The sequence below is a fragment of the Scyliorhinus torazame genome, chromosome 12 (genome assembly GCF_047496885.1).
Source record: "Scyliorhinus torazame isolate Kashiwa2021f chromosome 12, sScyTor2.1, whole genome shotgun sequence".
NCBI lineage: Eukaryota > Metazoa > Chordata > Chondrichthyes > Carcharhiniformes > Scyliorhinidae > Scyliorhinus > Scyliorhinus torazame.
Window position 1 is genome coordinate 218,798,550 of NC_092718.1, and position 17,030 is coordinate 218,815,579.

The following is a 17,030-nucleotide window of genomic DNA, read 5'->3' on the forward strand; positions in this document are numbered from 1 at the left end:
ATTGCTGTGCTTGGTTGCCCCTTAGTGTCCAAAAAATGGTGAGGTGGGGTTACTAGGTTATGGGGATCGGGTGGAGGTGTGAGCTTCAGTAGGGTGCTCTTTCCAAGGGTCAGTGCAGACTCGATGGGCCGAATGGCCTCCTTCTGCATGGTAAATTCTATGGTATGCTGGAAGCGCTGGGACTGAATCTGTTAAGAGTTGCGAAGGTTAATCGAGGCATTCAAAATGATGAAGCAGAGGGGCACAGATGATAATAATCTTTATTGGGAATAATTGGCAAAACAAAGGAGCAGAGGAAGATGACGGTAAGATTATTCCGCAGAGCATGTTGTGATGTGGAATGTACGAATTGAATGGCCGCCTGTGCTCTCACTGTGTGGCCTGAATGGCCTCCTGTGCTGTTTCACTGTGTGGCCTGAATGGCCTCCTGTGCTCTCACTGAGTGGCCTGAATGGCCTCCTGTGCTGTTTCACTGTGTGGCCAGAATGGCCTCCTGTGCTGTCTCACTGTGTGGCCAGAATGGCCTCCTGTGCTGTCTCACTGTGTGGCCTCCTGTGCTGTCTCACTGTGCGGCCTGAATGGCCGCCTGTGCTGTCTCACTGTGTGGCCTGAATGGCCTCCTGTGCTGTCTCACTGTGCGGCCTGAATGGCCACCCTTGCTGTCTCACTGTGCGGCCTGAATGGCCTCCTGTGCTGTCTCACTGTGTGGCCTGAATGGCCTCCTGTGCTGTCTCACTGTGCGGCCTGAATGGCCACCCTTGCTGTCTCACTGTGCGGCCTGAATGGCCGCCTGTGCTGTCTCACTGTGTGGCCTGAATGGCCTTCTGTGCTGTCTCACTGTGCAGCCTGAATGGCCTCCTGTGCTGTCTCACTATGTGGCCTGAATGGCCTCCTGTGCTGTCTCACTGTGCGGCCTGAATGGCCACCCTTGCTGTCTCACTGTGCGGCCTGAATGGCCGCCTGTGCTGTCTCACTGTGCGGCCTGAATGGCCTCCTGTGCTGTCTCACTGTGCGGCCTGAATGGCCACCCTTGCTGTCTCACTGTGCGGCCTGAATGGCCGCCTGTGCTGTCTCACTGTGCGGCCTGAATGGCCTCCTGTGCTGTCTCACTGTGTGGCCTGAATGGCCTCCTGTGCTGTCTCACTGTGCGGCCTGAATGGCCGCCTGTGCTGTCTCACTGTGTGGCCTGAATGGCCTCCTGTGCTGTCTCACTGTGCGGCCTGAATGGCCTCCTGTGCTGTCTCACTGTGCGGCCTGAATGGCCTCCTGTGCTGTCTCACTGTGCGGCCTGAATGGCCGCCTGTGCTGGAACACTGTGCGGCCTGAATGGACGCCTGTGCTGTCTCACTATGTGGCCTGAATGGCCTCCTGTGCTGTCTCACTGTGCGGCCTGAATGGCCTCCTGTGCTGTCTCACTGTGTGGCCTGAATGGCCTCCTGTGCTGTCTCACTGTGCAGCCTGAATGGCCTCCTGTGCAGTCTCACTGTGTGGCCTGAATGGCCTCCTGTGCTGTCTCACTGTGCGGCCTGAATGGCCTCCTATGCTGTCTCACTGTGTGGCCTGAATGGCCTCCTGTGCTGTCTCACTGTGCGGCCTGAATGGCCTCCTGTGCTGTCTCACTGTGTGGCCTGAATGGCCTCCTGTGCTGTCTCACTGTGTGGCCTCCTGTGCTGTCTCACTGTGTGGCCTGAATGGCCTCCTGTGCTGTCTCACTGTGCGGCCTGAATGGCCTCCTGTGGTGTCTCACTGTGCGGCCTGAATGGCCGCCTGTGCTGTCTTACGGTGCGGCCTGAATGGCCTCCTGTGCTGTCTCACTGTGTGGCCTGAATGGCCTCCTGTGCTGTCTCATGGTGCGGCCTGAATGGCCTCCTGTGCCCTCACTGTGCGGCCTGAATGGCCTCCTGTGCCCTCACTGTGCGGCCTGAATGGCCTCCTGTGCTGTCTCACTGTGCGGCCTGAATGGCCTCCTGTGCCCTCACTGTGCGGCCTGAATGGCCTCCTGTGCCCTCACTGTGCGGCCTGAATGGCCTCCTGTGCTGTCTCACTGTGTGGCCTGAATGGCCTCCTGTGCTGTCTCATGGTGCGGCCTGAATGGCCTCCTGTGCTGTCTCACTGTGCGGCCTGAATGGCCTCCTGTGCCCTCACTGTGCGGCCTGAATGGCCTCCTGTGCCCTCACTGTGCGGCCTGAATGGCCTCCTGTGCCCTCACTGTGCGGCCTGAATGGCCTCCTGTGCTGTCTCACTGTGTGGCCTGAATGGCCTCCTGTGCCCTCACTGTGCGGCCTGAATGGCCTCCTGTGCTGTCTCACTGTGCGGCCTGAATGGCCTCCTGTGCTGTCTCACTGTGCGGCCTGAATGGCCTCCTGTGCTGTCTCACTGTGCGGCCTGAATGGCCTCCTGTGCTGTCTCACTGTGTGGCCTGAATGGCCTCCTGTGCCCTCACTGTGTGGCCTGAATGGCCTCCTGTGCTGTCTCACTGTGCGGCCTGAATGGCCTCCTGTGCCCTCACTGTGCGGCCTGAATGGCCTCCTGTGCCCTCACTGTGCGGCCTGAATGGCCTCCTGTGCTGTCTCACTGTGCGGCCTGAATGGCCTCCTGTGCTGTCTCACTGTGCGGCCTGAATGGCCTCCTGTGCTGTCTCACTGTGCGGCCTGAATGGCCTCCTGTGCTGTCTCACTGTGCGGCCTGAATGGCCTCCTGTGCTGTCTCACTGTGCGGCCTGAATGGCCTCCTGTGCTGTCTCACTGTGCGGCCTGAATGGCCTCCTGTGCTGTCTCACTGTGCGGCCTGAATGGCCTCCTGTGCTGTCTCACTGTGCGGCCTGAATGGCCTCCTGTGCTGTCTCACTGTGCGGCCTGAATGGCCTCCTGTGCTGTCTCACTGTGCGGCCTGAATGGCCTCCTGTGCTGTCTCACTGTGCGGCCTGAATGGCCTCCTGTGCTGTCTCACTGTGTGGCCTGAATGGCCTCCTGTGCCCTCACGGTGCGGCCAGTGTGAGGGACCTGACATTGGGCTCGGTGGCACTTCCTGGGGCTGAGCTGCTGATTGGTGTATTCATGAAGGGCGGGGCCTGTCTAGATTAGGGCGGGACCGACCTTTGGATTGACAGCCCCGCCTCGGAACCCGGCCTCAATGGCATTAACAAACATTTGGATGCTTTATTGAGGACAAGCGGCGGGTTATGAGGAGCAGAGCGCGCACAGTGCGCTGAGGCAACTGAAATCCCGGCATTTCGATTCCATAAAGAGGCGGAAAGCCCATTACCTGCCCGAGCCGCGCGCCGCAGCAACAACCGTCACCAGCCGGGGGAGGGCGGCGCCTGCGCGGAGCTGCGCGGCGGGCGGCGCCTGCGCGGAGGGGCGGGGCTGCGCGGAGGGGCGGGGCTGCGCGGCGGGCGGCGCCTGCGCGGAGGGGCGGGGTTTGGAGTATCGGGGCTGCATCTGCTGCAGGGCATGGAATGGGCGGGGCTGCGGGAGGTGGTGCAGCGGAAGGGGCGGGGCTGCGTCTGCGTGCAATGGGGGATGGGCGGGGCTGCGGGAAGGGTGGGGCTGCGCGTCCGGGCGGGGCTGCAGGAGCAGGCGCGGCGGGAAAGGGCGGAGCTGCGATGGGCGTGGCTGTTGGAAGGGGCGGGGCTTGGAAAAGATGGGCGGGCAGATTTGCAGTGGGCGGGGCATCCGCCGCACGCTGTCAATTAAACCCGAGCCTGCGGGAATCGCTGCTGGAATATTGTTCCCTCCGCCTCGGCCGGCAGCGAATTGAGTTTCAATCCCCGCGGGTGAGCCCGGCAATATTTTAGTTGTGTTTTTCTGTGACGGGTCGGTGAAGGTGAAAGGTGAAGGGGGCGGGGCTCCCTGGGTAATGGCGGCCGGTTGAGGGGAAGGCGCCGTCCGTCCGTCCGTCTGAGTGAGTGTGAGGGAGGGAGGGAGAGGCTGCAGGGCCCAAAGCTCACTCAGCGGCTCTCCATCACTGGCCGCAGAGCGCGGACAGCAGCGGCCTGGCTGCGTGTTCGCGGCGCCGGCGGGCCGTGCTGGCGAGAGGGGAGGCCGCCACTCCCGGTCCGGCACTGATTGGGACACCTCCGCGGGAGGGAGGACCCCGTCCCGGGCGCTGCATTTCCACAGGGTGAACGGCAGAGGGCGCAGTGCTGTTCAAAGGGAGCAGTGCAGAGTACAAACCAGACAATGTGTACCTGTCCTGGGAGTGAGGTGTCAGTGTCGAGGGAGCTTTACTCTGTATCTAACCCCGTGCTGTACCTGTCCTGGGAGTGTTTGATGGGGACAGTGTAGAGGGAGCTTTACTCTGTATCTAACCCCGTGCTGTACCTGTCCTGGGAGTGTTTGATGGGGACAGTGTAGAGGGAGCTTTACTCTGTATCTAACCCCGTGCTGTACCTGTCCTGGGAGTGTTTGATGGGGACAGTGCAGAGGGAGCTTTACTCTGTATCTAACTCCGTGCGGTACCTGTCCTGGGAGTGTTTGATGGGGACAGTGTAGAGGGAGCTTTACTCTGTATCTAACCCCGTGCTGTACCTGTCCTGGGAGTGTTTGATGGGGACACTGTAGAGGTAGCTTTACTCTGTATCTAACCCCGTGCTGTACTTGTCCTGGGAGTGTTTGATGGGGACAGTGCAGAGGGAGCTTTACTCTGTATCTAACTCCGTGCGGTACCTGTCCTGGGAGTGTTTGATGGGGACAGTGTAGAGGGAGCTTTACTCTGTATGTAACCCCGTGCTGTACCTGTCCTGGGAGTGTTTGATGGGGACAGTGCAGAGGGAGCTTTACTCTGTATCTAACTCCGTGCGGTACCTGTCCTGGGAGTGTTTGATGGGGACAGTGTAGAGGGAGCTTTACTCTGTATCTAACCCCGTGCTGTACCTGTCCTGGGAGTGTTTGATGGGGACAGTGTAGAGGGAGCTTTACTCTGTATCTAACCCCGTGCTGTACATGTCCTGGGAGTGTTTGATGGGGACAGTGTAGAGGGAGCTTTACTCTGTATCTAACCCCGTGCTGTACCTGTCCTGGGAGTGTTTGGTGGGGACAGTGTAGAGGGAGCTTTACTCTGTATCTAACCCCGTGCTGTACATGTCCTGGGAGTGTTTGATGGGGACAGTGTAGAGGGAGCTTTACTCTGTATCTAACCCCGTGCTGTGCCTGTCCTGGGAGTGTTTGATGGGGACAGTGTAGAGGGAGCTTTACTCTATCTAACCCCGTGCTGTACATGTCCTGGGAGTGTTTGATGGGGACAGTGTAGAGGGAGCTTTACTCTATCTAACCCCGTGCTGTACCTGTCCTGGGAGTGTTTGATGGGGACAGTGTAGACGGAGATTTACTCTGTATCTAACCCCGTGCTGTACCTGTCCTGGGAGTGTTTGATGGGGACAGTGTAGACGGAGATTTACTCTGTATCTAACCCGTGCTGTACCTGTCCTGGGAGTGTTTGATGGGGACAGTGTAGAGGGAGCTTTACTCTGTATCTAACCCCGTGCTGTACCTGTCCTGGGAGTGTTTGATGGGGACAGTGTAGACGGAGATTTACTCTGTATCTAACCCCGTGCTGTACCTGTCCTGGGAGTGTTTGATGGGGACAGTGTAGACGGAGATTTACTCTGTATCTAACCCGTGCTGTACCTGTCCTGGGAGTGTTTGATGGGGACAGTGTAGAGGGAGCTTTACTCTGTATCTAACCCCGTGCTGTACCTGTCCTGGGAGTGTTTGATGGGGACAGTGTAGACGGAGATTTACTCTGTATCTAACCCGTGCTGTACCTGTCCTGGGAATGTTTGATGGGGACAGTGTAGAGGGAGCTTTACTCTGTATCTAACCCCGTGCTGTACCTGTCCTGGGAGTGTTTGATGGGGACAGTGTAGACGGAGATTTACTCTGTATCTAACCCGTGCTGTACCTGTCCTGGGAGTGTTTGATGGGGACAGTGTAGACGGAGATTTACTCTGTATCTAACCCCATGCTGTACCTGTCCTGGGAGTGTTTGATGGGGACAGTGTAGACGGAGATTTACTCTGTATCTAACCAGTGCTGTACCTGTCCTGGGAGTGTTTGATGGGGACAGTGTAGACGGAGATTTACTCTGTATCTAACCCCGTGCTGTACCTGTCCTGGGAGTGTTTGATGGGGACAGTGTAGAGGGAGCTTTACTCTGCATCTAACCCCGTGCTGTACCTGTCCTGGGAGTGTTTGATGGGGACAGTGTAGACGGAGATTTACTCTGTATCTAACCCCATGCTGTACCTGTCCTGGGAGTGTTTGATGGGGACAGTGTAGAGGGAGCTTTACTCTGTATCTAACCCCATGCTGTACCTGTCCTGGGAGTGTTTGATGGGGACAGTGTAGAGGGAGCTTTACTCTGTATCTAACCCTGTGCTGTACCTGTCCTGGGAGTGTTTGATGGGGACAGTGTAGAGGGAGCTTTACTCTGTATCTAACCCCGTTCTGTACCTGTCCTGGGAGTGTTTGATGGGGACAGTGTAGACGGAGATTTACTCTGTATCTAACCCGTGCTGTACCTGTCTACCCTGTGCCTTTCTCAGCAGCTTTACCCTGTATTTGCCACATTTTGTTCCCAAGGTACCAGCTCTTGTCCTCTCCTTGCCCTTTATCTCTAGCTGAACTGAACACAACCTTGCCATCTGATTTGATTGTGAGATGAAGTTCCAAAGCCTTGTCCACTCTGCCAATAAGACCATCCACTCCCACCACTAGAACACGGAACATACAGTGCAGAAGGAGGCCATTCGGCCCATTGAGTCTGCACCGACCAACTTAAGCCCTCACCTCCACCCTATCCCCTAACCCGATAAACCCTCCTAACCTTTTTGGACACGAAGGGCAATTTATCGTGGCCAATCCACCTAACCTGCACATCTTTGGACTGTGGGAGGAAACCGGAGCACCCGGAGGAAACCCGCGCAGACACGGGTAGAGCGTGCAGACTCCGCACAGACGGTGACCCAGCCGGGAATCGAACCTGGGACCCTGGGGCTGTGAAGCAACTGTGCTAACCCACTGTGCGACCGTGCTGCCAATGGCACACGAAAGTGACCCGGGGCCGGGATCGAACCCAGGTCCTTGGCGCTGTGAGTCAACAGTGCTAACCACAGCCATCGTGCCACTGGAGCATTGCTGATCTCCACCCCACCTATCAGCTGCTGAAACTCTCATTTGTGTCTTTGTTACTTCACTCAGCGATTCCACCCCATTGTATGCCAGCCTCGCACCATCGAGCCTCTAAACCTCAGCTGCTCAGGTCCCAACTTGCACCAAGTCCACCCGTTTGCTTGGCCCCCAATTCTCATCCCTCCATGGGCTCGCCCCCTCTCTGAAATCTTCTACCTACAGCTCCCTCAGATCTCAGGCCACCCTGGTATCCCTGATTTGAAGGGCTTTGTCAGATGCCTGGGTCCTAAGCTCCGGAATTACCTCCCTATCCTCTGCCTTATTCTCCTTTTTAAGATGCTCTTTAAAATCTCCCTCTTTGACCACGCTTTTGATGACCTTTTCGCCATCTGTAGCTCAGTCTCAAACTGTGATTGTTTCTTTTTAAATTAAAGTGCTCAATTCCTTTTCTTGCAGCTAAGGGGCAAATTAGCACGGCCAATCCACCTACCCTGCACATCGTTTTGGGTTGTGCGACCCACTCGGACACGGGGACAGTGACCCGGGATCGGACCCGGGTCCTTGCCGCCGTGGGGCAGCAGTGCGTCACCCAGCAGACCAAGTTTGATGAATGCGCCTATGAAACACTTTGGGGATTTACTATGTTAAAGTCACTATATAAATGCAAGCTGTTATTGCATCCCTTTCTTCACTCACAGGCTCGTCTTTCCAGTAGAATTCCTGAGCTTCTGATGGCTGCAATGGGCTTTAAACGGGAAGGTCCCCAGTTTATCAGTGAGTTAGCGGTACGAGGAAACGCTGCCATCCTGGACTATTGCCGCACGTCCGTGTCTGCACTGTCTGGAGCCACCGCAGGGATCCTGGGTCTGACAGCACTGACTGGTTTCATCTTCTACTTTGTTGCCTCCTTCCTCCTCTCGGTGCTGCTGATAGTGAAAGCCGGCCGTCGCTGGAGCAAGTACTTCAAGTCCCGCCGTCCTCTCTTCACTGGAGGTCTAGTTGGTGGGCTCTTCACCTACATCCTGTTCTGGACCTTCCTGTACGGCATGGTGCACGTGTACTGAGGTGGGAGACCGCCACTGCCTCCGTCGGACAATTGGAGCGGTACAAATACCTTCACTCTCGCCCCTGTCCACGTATGGAATCTTCCTATTTAAACCCATCATAGTTACAAGCTGCACAGATATTCTTACCAGTTATAGGGTCAAATTCTGCTTCGGATTCTAGTTGTCATTACGTTTTGGGTGGGGCAGTGTGGTTGTACATTTTCAAATGCTGTGGAAATGTTTCAATCCCATTACAAATCTGGAAAAGCAACCCAGGGATTGGAGTGTCTGATCAGACAGCGTCTTCCTCACTGCCCTGGAACTGCTCAGTGAGGGGTTGTGGAACTGGCCAGATCTCATGGAGAGGGAGGGCCCTGGAAGGAGGTCTCAAATTTCCAATCCCTTTCCCATGTTGTGAAATGTGTTTGTGGGGGGGGGGGGGGGGGGGGAAATGGGAGAACGTTTCTGGGAATCCACCCCTTCCTTCCCCTCACCGCCTGTCTCCACTTGCTGGTTAAAACCTGCTGTGTGAGTGAGAGCCAGTCACCAGCTGCTCCGTGTACAAAGCACAATGGCTCCCGTTACTGCATGTTACATGTACCCACCCACCCGCTCAGTGACGGCACTGCCCCTCGGCTCAGCTTGTGCAGGATCCACAGGCAGGAGCTCAGGAACACTGAGGGCAGTGGCTCTGCTTCATGTCCCCACTATCTGGCTGAGGGGGGGGGGGGTGTAAACAACACCTGGCAGGACAAGTTCCTGTTTGCCTGGTGTGCAGAGCAGATTGGGGCTTCTCTTTGCTGCATTGTGTTGTTGACCTCACTCGCTGTGCTGAGCTGTGCAAATCCCAGCAGGTGTTCCCGACTGAGATTGAAGGGCTCCGATGGGAATGATACTTAGTTTGCAGCAAAGACTGCCACAGTCCGAGATTTGGCACTGTCTACACAGTTTATTCTGTGCTCCATGCCCTGCATTTGGCAAAATGAAAGGCTGGGAAGCTGCTGGAATGTTTGGAGCCTGGGCAGATTTAGGAAATGGGTCCTGGAGGATAGTCAGGGAGGATCTGAATCGGCTTCACTGTGAGACAGGCTGTAACACATTCAGAATCTGATAATCGGGGATTTACAATTAAAACAATTTTGTCACTACTGTTGGTAATTGGTGTGTTTTTAAAGGAGACCTTTAGCTGCTGTGTAGGAGCCAGTGAATGTTTGAGAAAGGTAACAAATAACCGTGTATTAATTTGTGTTTCCAGGCCGCCCGCCTGCTTTTTAGAAAAATAAACTAAACCTGGAGATCCATTCCCTCTTTGATGGAATTCTTTTCAAAAGTCTTGACTTGGGCTCCCTGTGACAGGCTCGCTCTGCTCAGTGCAGCTTATTACCACAGACTGTGCTGAGCCGGGCATCTCCCACAACTGGACGCCACCAGTCACTGGCTGCAGTGTCCACAGGCCGCTAGGGAAGGAGTTTTGTTTTGACACCGCACACATGCACTCCCTTTACTGGCCCTGCCATTCAGGTTTAAAGCAGCAAAATCACCAAAAAGCAATGTGCACCGACAGCAATGTCCAGTATGTCCGGTTTACTCACCAGGGGAGGTGCAGATTGCTGTTATATTCTTGCATGATGCAGGTCGCCAGTGTCATGGAAAACAGAATGACTTCCAGGTGTCGCCTAGGCCCCAGGATTAAACGCATTAAGAGCTATCCAAAGAGTTTAGTCACATGCATGATATCTAATCATTTTAGATATAATCACTCCATGTAGGGAGGCCATGGAGTTAATGGGCCAAATGGCCTTATCTTATGCTGTAAATGACTGTCTTTTAGAAGGGTGAGGCAGCAGAGCTTTGGGTCCTTTGTGTTGTTAACAGTGCGTCATTAAAAGATCCCACATCGCAGACGAGCTCTCCCCAATGTCCTGATCCATCACTTCATCTTCAACCAGCATCAGTGAAAGCAGATTATCTGATCATTCGTGTTGCCATGTGTAGTGACTGCAGTTCAAAAGGAGGTTCGCTGGCTGGGAGGTGCACCGGGACATCCAGAGGTTGCGAAAGATGGGTTAGAAATGAAAATCCTTCCCGCCATAAGTGGGCAACACGGAAGCACTGTGGTTAGCACTGTTGCTTCACAGCGCCAGGGTCCCAGGTTCGATTCCCAGCTTGGGTCACTGTCTGCGCGGAGTCTGCACGTTCTCCCCGTGTCTGCGTGAGTTTCCTCCCACAAGTCCCGAAAAACGTGCTGTTCGATAATTTGGACATTCTGAATTCTCCCTCTGTGACCCGAACAGGCGCCGGAATGTGGCGACGAGGGGATTTTCACTAACTCCATTGCAGTGTTCATGTAAGCCTACTTGTGACACTAGAAGACTATTATTAACGACACTTAGTCTGAATCAGAAACATGTTCAAGCAATTGTTACAAAACAACTTTATTCCTAGCTTTTTGCAGATTTTTCTTTCACATACATGTAAAATTTACGTTCATCAGCCTGTTACAGTGGAATCTGACAGAGCAGCACCTACTTAAAAAAAGCAATGCATTGATTACACCAATAAAGACAATGTGAGAATTTCACTAACATGTCCTGAGTACATGGGGCTCACTCACTTGTGCTCGGAGCTGAAACCTCATGAGGAGGAGTGTGTGGGGGGGGGGGGGGGGGGGGGGGGGGGGGGGGCGGCAGTGCTCACCATGCGAGTTTGTGCTTTAGGCTCTAACTCTCTCGCGAGGGAGCTCGACAATTGGCCACAGGAAGCACAATGGTAACGTCACTGAATTAAGGTGGGGTGTTTTTTCAGGACCCCTCCCCCAAGTTCACCATTCCCAGGTTTAACTGCAATCGCGGAGAGGAACCCCCCCCCTAGAGGGGCGGTGAAAGTATTTTCAGTTATTTTGCCCCACACCCGCTAAATAAAACCTCACCAAACAAAAGCTCAATTTTCCCTGCAAAGATTTATTTAAAAACGGAATGAACAGGCACCGACCTTGTAGCATTTATTCTCGGTGATTGGCTGCTTTCCTAGTTGTGTTCCTGTGGGTTTCTACATTTAAAAAAAAATAAAGATAATGGTTTTGTTGGAAGCTGGGATCTGGAGATCTGCGATTTTACCACTGTTGTTGCTCAGAACTGCCAGTTCAAGCTGTGCCGCTGTGTTGTATTTTGGGTCGTACTGGCAGGAGGGGTCCCAGCCTCTGGGCAGGGCGGGGGGTGTCCGCTGAGTCGACTGATCTGAGCGGTGAGAGGTTGTTGAGAAGGGGGGGGGGGGGGGGGGAACCTCAGTCATAAACAGGGGGTCAACAGAAACCTGCATCACCCAGGGACTCCACAAACCGGCCTCAGCAGGAAGCACCCACAAATCGGGCAACCAGATCCGATCCATTCACTCCCAGGCTTCACAGTCATTTGGCTAAAGTTTCCAGAACTTTCTTTTTTGGTAAAGTAGGATTTAATGCTCAATTATTTAAAAAAAAAATCACGATTATAGCTGACGGAAAAAACAGTAAATTACAAATTTTACAGTTACAAAACAGTGCAGCTTTTAGTGTGACTATTAATTACATCAGTTTATTAAACTTTTAATAACTTTTTTTTTTTACACAATTTTACAGCAGTTGAAAGTGCCTAGGGTTCTAGGTAGGGGTGGGGAGTCAGGGGGAGAAAGAGTTGGGGTAAGGGTGGGGAGTCGGGGGGGGGGGTTAAGAGGCTGTGTAATAATCGCTGATGTATTTCCCCTGAATCCACCGTGCGGTCGCTACGGAGCTGATGAACGTGAGAACCTCTGCTCACTTGCGCTTCCCGAACAGTGACTTTTTGCTTGAGGCTTTATCACCCGAGATGAGTTTTGACCCGATCAACATGCGCGCCTTCTCATCCTCCTCTTGTTGCTGGAGAGGTCCGTCTGTTTTAAGCTCAGTGTTCTTGCTCCTCGCTTCCAATCCCGAGCTGGTTTTCAGACGCAGTTTCTCTTTTATTACCTGTATCCGGGGGGGGGGGGGGGGGGGGGGGGGGGGGGGGTGATATATTGAGAAGACACCTGGTGTTTTTATAACTGCAATTATCCAGGGTGGATTAAATCCCCAGTTTCAAATTTAAGGCAGGGAAACTGGCCATTCAGCCCGCTCAATCTCTGCTGGTATAACAAAAGCACAACACAGTGGCTGCTGGAAACTGGAAAGTAAAACAGAAAATCCTGGAAACATTCCACTTCTCCCTCCACAGATGTTGAAACTTTTTTATTCATTGATTCACAGGGTGTGAGCACCGCTGACTCGGCCAGCATGAATTGCCCATCCTGAAGGTGAGCTGCCGCCTTGGACCGCTGGGGTGCCCGAGGTGCAGGTACACCCACTGTGCTGTCAGGGAGGGGGGTTCCAGCACTTTGACCCAGTGGCAGTGAGGGCACAGCGATATATTTCCAAGTCAGGGTGGCGAGTGACTTGGAGGAGAACTTGCAGGCGGTGGTGTTCCCAGCTATAGAACGATACAGCGCAGTACAGGCCATTCGGCCCACGATGTTGCACCGAAACAAAAGCCATCTAACCTACACTATGCCATTATCATCCATATGCTTATCCAATAAACTTTTAAATGCCCTCAATGTTGGCGGGTTCACTACTGTAGCAGGTAGGGCATTCCACGGCCTCACTACTCTTTGCATAAAGAACCTACCTCTGACCTCTGTCCTATATCTATTACCCCTCAGTTTAAAGCAATGTCCCCTCGTGCTAGCCATTTCCATCCGCGGGAGAAGGCTCTCGCTGTCCACCCTATCTAACCCCCTGATCATTTTGTATGCCTCTATTAAGTCTCCTCTTAACCTTCTTCTCTCTAATGAAAACAACCTCAAGTCCATCAGCCTTTCCTCATAAGATTTTCCCTCCATACCAGGCAACATCCTGGTAAATCTCCTCTGCACCCGCTCCAACGCTTCCACGTCCTTCCTATAATGCGGTGACCAGAACTGTACGCAATACTCCAAATGCGCCGTACCAGAGTTTTGTACAGCTGCAACATGACCTCATGACTCCGGAACTCAATCCCTCTACCAATAAAGGCCAACACTCCATAGGCCTTCTTCACAACCCTATCAACCTGGGTGGCAACTTTCAGGGATCTATGTACATGGACACCTAGATCCCTCTGCTCATCCACACTTCTAAGAACTTTACCATTCGCCAAATATTCCGCATTCCTGTTATTCCTTCCAAAGTGAATCACCTCACACTTCTCTACATTAAATTCCATTTGCCACCTCTCAGCCCAGCTCTGCAGCTTATCTATGTCCCTCTGCAACCTGCTACATCCTTCCGCACTGTCGACAACACCACCGACTTTAGTGTCGTCTGCAAATTTACTCACCCACCCTTCTGCACTCTCCTCTAGGTCATTGATAAAAATGACAAAGAGCAACGGCCCCAGAACAGATCCTTGTGGTACTCCACTTGTGACTGAACTCCATTCTGAACATTTCCCATCAACCACCACCCTCTGTCTTCTTTCAGCCAGCCAATTTCTGATCCACATCTCTAAATCACCCTCAATCCCCATCCTCCGTATTTTCTGCAATAGCCTATCGTGGGGAACCTTATCAAACGCTTTACTGAAATCCATATACACCACATCAACTGCTCTACCCTCGTCTACCTGTTCAGTCACCTTCTCAAAGACCTCGATAAGGTTTGTGAGGCAAGACCTACCCTTCACAAAGCCATGCTGACTATCCCTGATCATATTATTCCTATCTAGATGATTAGAAATCTTGTCTCTTATAATCCCCTCCAAGACTTTACCCACAACAGATGTGAGGCTCACCGGTCTATAGTTGCCAGGGTTGTCTCTACTCCCCTTTTTGAACAAATCAAAATCAAATCAAGGGCAGCTATCTGCTGCCCTTGTCCGTCTAGGTGGTATAGTTTGTGGGTTTGGAAGGTGCTGCCTGAGGAGCCTTGGCGAGTTCCTGCAGTGCATCTTGTAGATGGTACACACGGCTGCCACTGCGTCGGTGGTGGTGGGCAGTGAATGTTGAAGGTGGAGGATGGGGTGCCAAGCGGTGATGCTTTGTCCCTGGATGGTGTCGAGCTTCTTGAGTGCGGTTAGAGCTGCGCTCACCCAGGCAAGTGGAGAGCATTCCATTACACTCCTGACTTGTGCCTTGTGGATGGTGGACAGGCTTTGGGGGGTCAGGAGGTGAGTTACTCGCCGCAGGGTTTCTAGCCTCTGACCTGCCCTGGTAGCCACAGTGTTTATATGGTTGCTCCAGCTCAGCTTCTGGTCAATTGTAACCCAAGGATTAATGTCCCGAAAGACGTGCTTGTTGGGTGAATTGGACATTCTGAATTCTCCCTCTGTGTACCCGAACAGGCCTGGAATGTGGCGAGTAGGGGATTTTCACAGTAACTTCATTGCAGTGTTAATGTAAGCCTACTTGTGACACTAATAAAGATTATGTTCTGAGTTGACTGTGCCTCCTCTTCACGGAAGCCTCCACCAACTTCACTTCACCCAAACTTCACTTCACTCTATCAGCAAATCATTCTACTCCCTTCTCCCCATACCGCCCGTTCTGTGAAATGGATCGATGTTATTTGCCTCGACCACTTCCTGCGGTAGTGAGTTTTACATTCACACCACTCATAGGTAACAAAGTATCGTGCTAGGATGTGTGCTCCAGAAAGGAATCACGTGATTTGATGTGAGATAATGAATGCAACTGGACAGGGTCACAGTTCAGGGCAGGACGATGTTGGCTGTCTGGTGTTTCTCCAGAGAACAGACGTCCTTCGGGGACAGGCTGCTGGCGAGGGCAGTGAATACGATTCTCCAAACTGCTCCGAGAGTCAGAGCTGGAGCTGTTTCCAAATGAAATGAAAATCATTTTGTACAAGAAGTCGGATGTGCCGTAACGAAAATGGAACCAGAGAGATCGGGACTAGTTTCAGATGCCAGAGGGACATTTTCCAGATTGTTTTCCCTGGAGCACCTGGAGGTTTATTTGTATTCTCTCCTCTCCCAGGAGGCTGTGAGTGGGGGTGGGGAGGAGGCTGTGAGTGGGGGTGGGGAGGAGGCTGGGGTGGGGGGGTGGGGAGGAGCTTAATTTGCGGGTTTAAACTTAATCTGAATCTCCACAATCACGGTTTGAAAGTGAGAATTGGAATGGGATTTAAGAGTAGCAATTCAGATGGCACACAGAAGCACAGTTAAGACAAACCTGAGCAAGCAGGGCCTTCCGACTGTCTCTCTTGACAGCCATAGCAAAGTCCAGCCAGGTCCACGTGTTGTTGTGATATTCCAGGCATGGCAAAACCAGATTGAAATCCTTCCAGTCCTCGATGTTCTTCTCGCCCTGAAACACACACAAATTCAGGACATTCCCCGAATCAAACCCCAGGGCCAGGAGAAGGCAGAATGACGGAGAGGACTGCAGTACTGGGAATTCAAGATACACGGTTTTCATCAAACACTCCCAGGACAGGTACAGCACGGGGTTAGATACAGAGTAAAGCTCCCTCTAGACTGTCCCCATCAAACACTCCCAGGACAGGTACAGCAGGGGTTAGATACAGAATAAAGCTCCCTCTACACTGTCCCCATCAAACACTCCCAGGACAGGTACAGCACGGGGTTAGATACAGAGTAAAGCTCCCTCTACACTGTCCCCATCAAACACTCCCAGGACAGGTACAGCAGGGGTTAGATACAGAATAAAGCTCCCTCTACACTGTGCCCATCAAACACTCCCAGGACAGGTACAGCATGGGGTTAGGTACAGAGTAAAGCTCCCTCTACACTGTCCACATCAAACACTCCCAGGACAGGCACAGCACGGGGTTAGATACAGAGTAAAGCTCCCTCTACACTGTCCCCATCAAACCCTCCCAGGACAGGTACAGCACGGGGTTAGATACAGAGTAAAGCTCCCTCTGCACTGTCCCCATCAAACACTCCCAGGACAGGTACAGCACGGGGTGAGATACAGAGTAAAGCTCCCTCTACACTGTCCCCATCAAACACTCCCAGGACAGGTACAGCACGGGGTTAGATACAGAGTAAAGCTCCCTCTACACTGTCCCCATCAAACACTCCCAGGACAGGTACAGCACAGGGTGAGATACAGAGTAAAGCTCCCTCTACACTGTCCCCATCAAACACTCCCAGGACAGGTACAGCACAGGGTTAGTTACAGAGTAAAGCTCCCTCTACACTGTCCCCATCAAACACTCCCAGGACAGGTACAGCACGGGGTTAGATACAGAGTAAAGCTCCCTCTACACTGTCCCCATCAAACACTCCCAGGACAGGTACAGCACGGGGTTAGATACAGAGTAAAGCTCCCTCTACACTATCCCCATCAAACACTCCCAGGACAGGTACAGCACGGGGTTAGATACAGAGTAAAGCTCCCTCTACACTGTTTTGACAGTAGTCTCACCTTATAGCTGACGCAGAGAGGGACCTGTGGAATCTTCACATAGATGAAGGAATTGTTCATTGCAGCTCTCTCCTTCATCTTATCAATGTCGTCTACAGGGTGCTGCCAGGGAGAAATGGAGAAAGTCACACAGTGAATGATGGCAGGATCCTGCTGCTGACTGGTCTGGCAATTAACGAGGGAAATCTGCGTGGAACGCAGCGACAAGGGGCAGACTCCCATTGGCAGGCCCATTGGTACTGCCCAGCTAGCTGGTCTCGGCTGAGCAGCATTGGGGTCTCGCTGAGGTGAAGATCTCCCTCCCGATCATCACAGTGAACGGTCCCCTCCCTCCCCTGGACCTTCTGTGCCCTCAGACACAAAGCAATCCATTGATTGGGTGCTAACATCGTCAACAACGCAACCCCATCCCATAAAT

General features: G+C 53.0%; 3 protein-coding genes across 8 annotated transcripts in view; 1 reads left to right on the forward strand and 2 right to left on the reverse strand.

Annotated features, from left to right (window-relative positions):
• Positions 1-3,356, reverse strand: part of shpk (sedoheptulokinase) — a 38,272-nt gene extending 34,916 nt beyond the window's left edge. For both annotated transcript variants that reach the window (XM_072469956.1, XM_072469955.1), the window contains exon 1: positions 3,265-3,356. The gene's annotated coding sequence lies outside the window, so the exon portion shown is untranslated. The remainder of the gene's footprint in view (positions 1-3,264) is intronic.
• A 286-nt stretch (positions 3,357-3,642) lies between these two features.
• emc6 (ER membrane protein complex subunit 6) lies at positions 3,643-9,477 on the forward strand. 3 transcript variants are annotated; one of them, XM_072469966.1, is made up of 2 exons: positions 3,643-3,775; positions 7,829-9,477. In XM_072469966.1, the coding sequence occupies exon 2, from the start codon at positions 7,862-7,864 to the stop codon at positions 8,192-8,194; it is 333 nt and encodes a 110-aa protein (XP_072326067.1). In that variant the 5' UTR covers positions 3,643-3,775; positions 7,829-7,861; the 3' UTR covers positions 8,195-9,477. The 3 variants fall into 3 exon arrangements, with proteins under 3 accessions (XP_072326067.1, XP_072326066.1, XP_072326069.1); XM_072469965.1 differs by lacking the exon at positions 3,643-3,775 and adding an exon at positions 3,812-3,903; XM_072469968.1 differs by lacking the exon at positions 3,643-3,775 and adding an exon at positions 6,437-6,581.
• Positions 9,478-10,595: 1,118 nt separating this feature from the next.
• The window catches only part of LOC140386997 (bridge-like lipid transfer protein family member 2), a 193,835-nt gene continuing 187,400 nt past the window's right edge, over positions 10,596-17,030 (reverse strand). For all 3 annotated transcript variants that reach the window (XM_072469961.1, XM_072469962.1, XM_072469963.1), the window contains 3 exons: positions 16,613-16,714; positions 15,392-15,526; positions 10,596-12,158 (listed from right to left, as the gene is read on the reverse strand). In XM_072469961.1, coding sequence (XP_072326062.1) covers positions 11,967-12,158; positions 15,392-15,526; positions 16,613-16,714 — 429 coding nt within the window. In that variant the 3' untranslated portion in view covers positions 10,596-11,966. The remainder of the gene's footprint in view (positions 12,159-15,391; positions 15,527-16,612; positions 16,715-17,030) is intronic.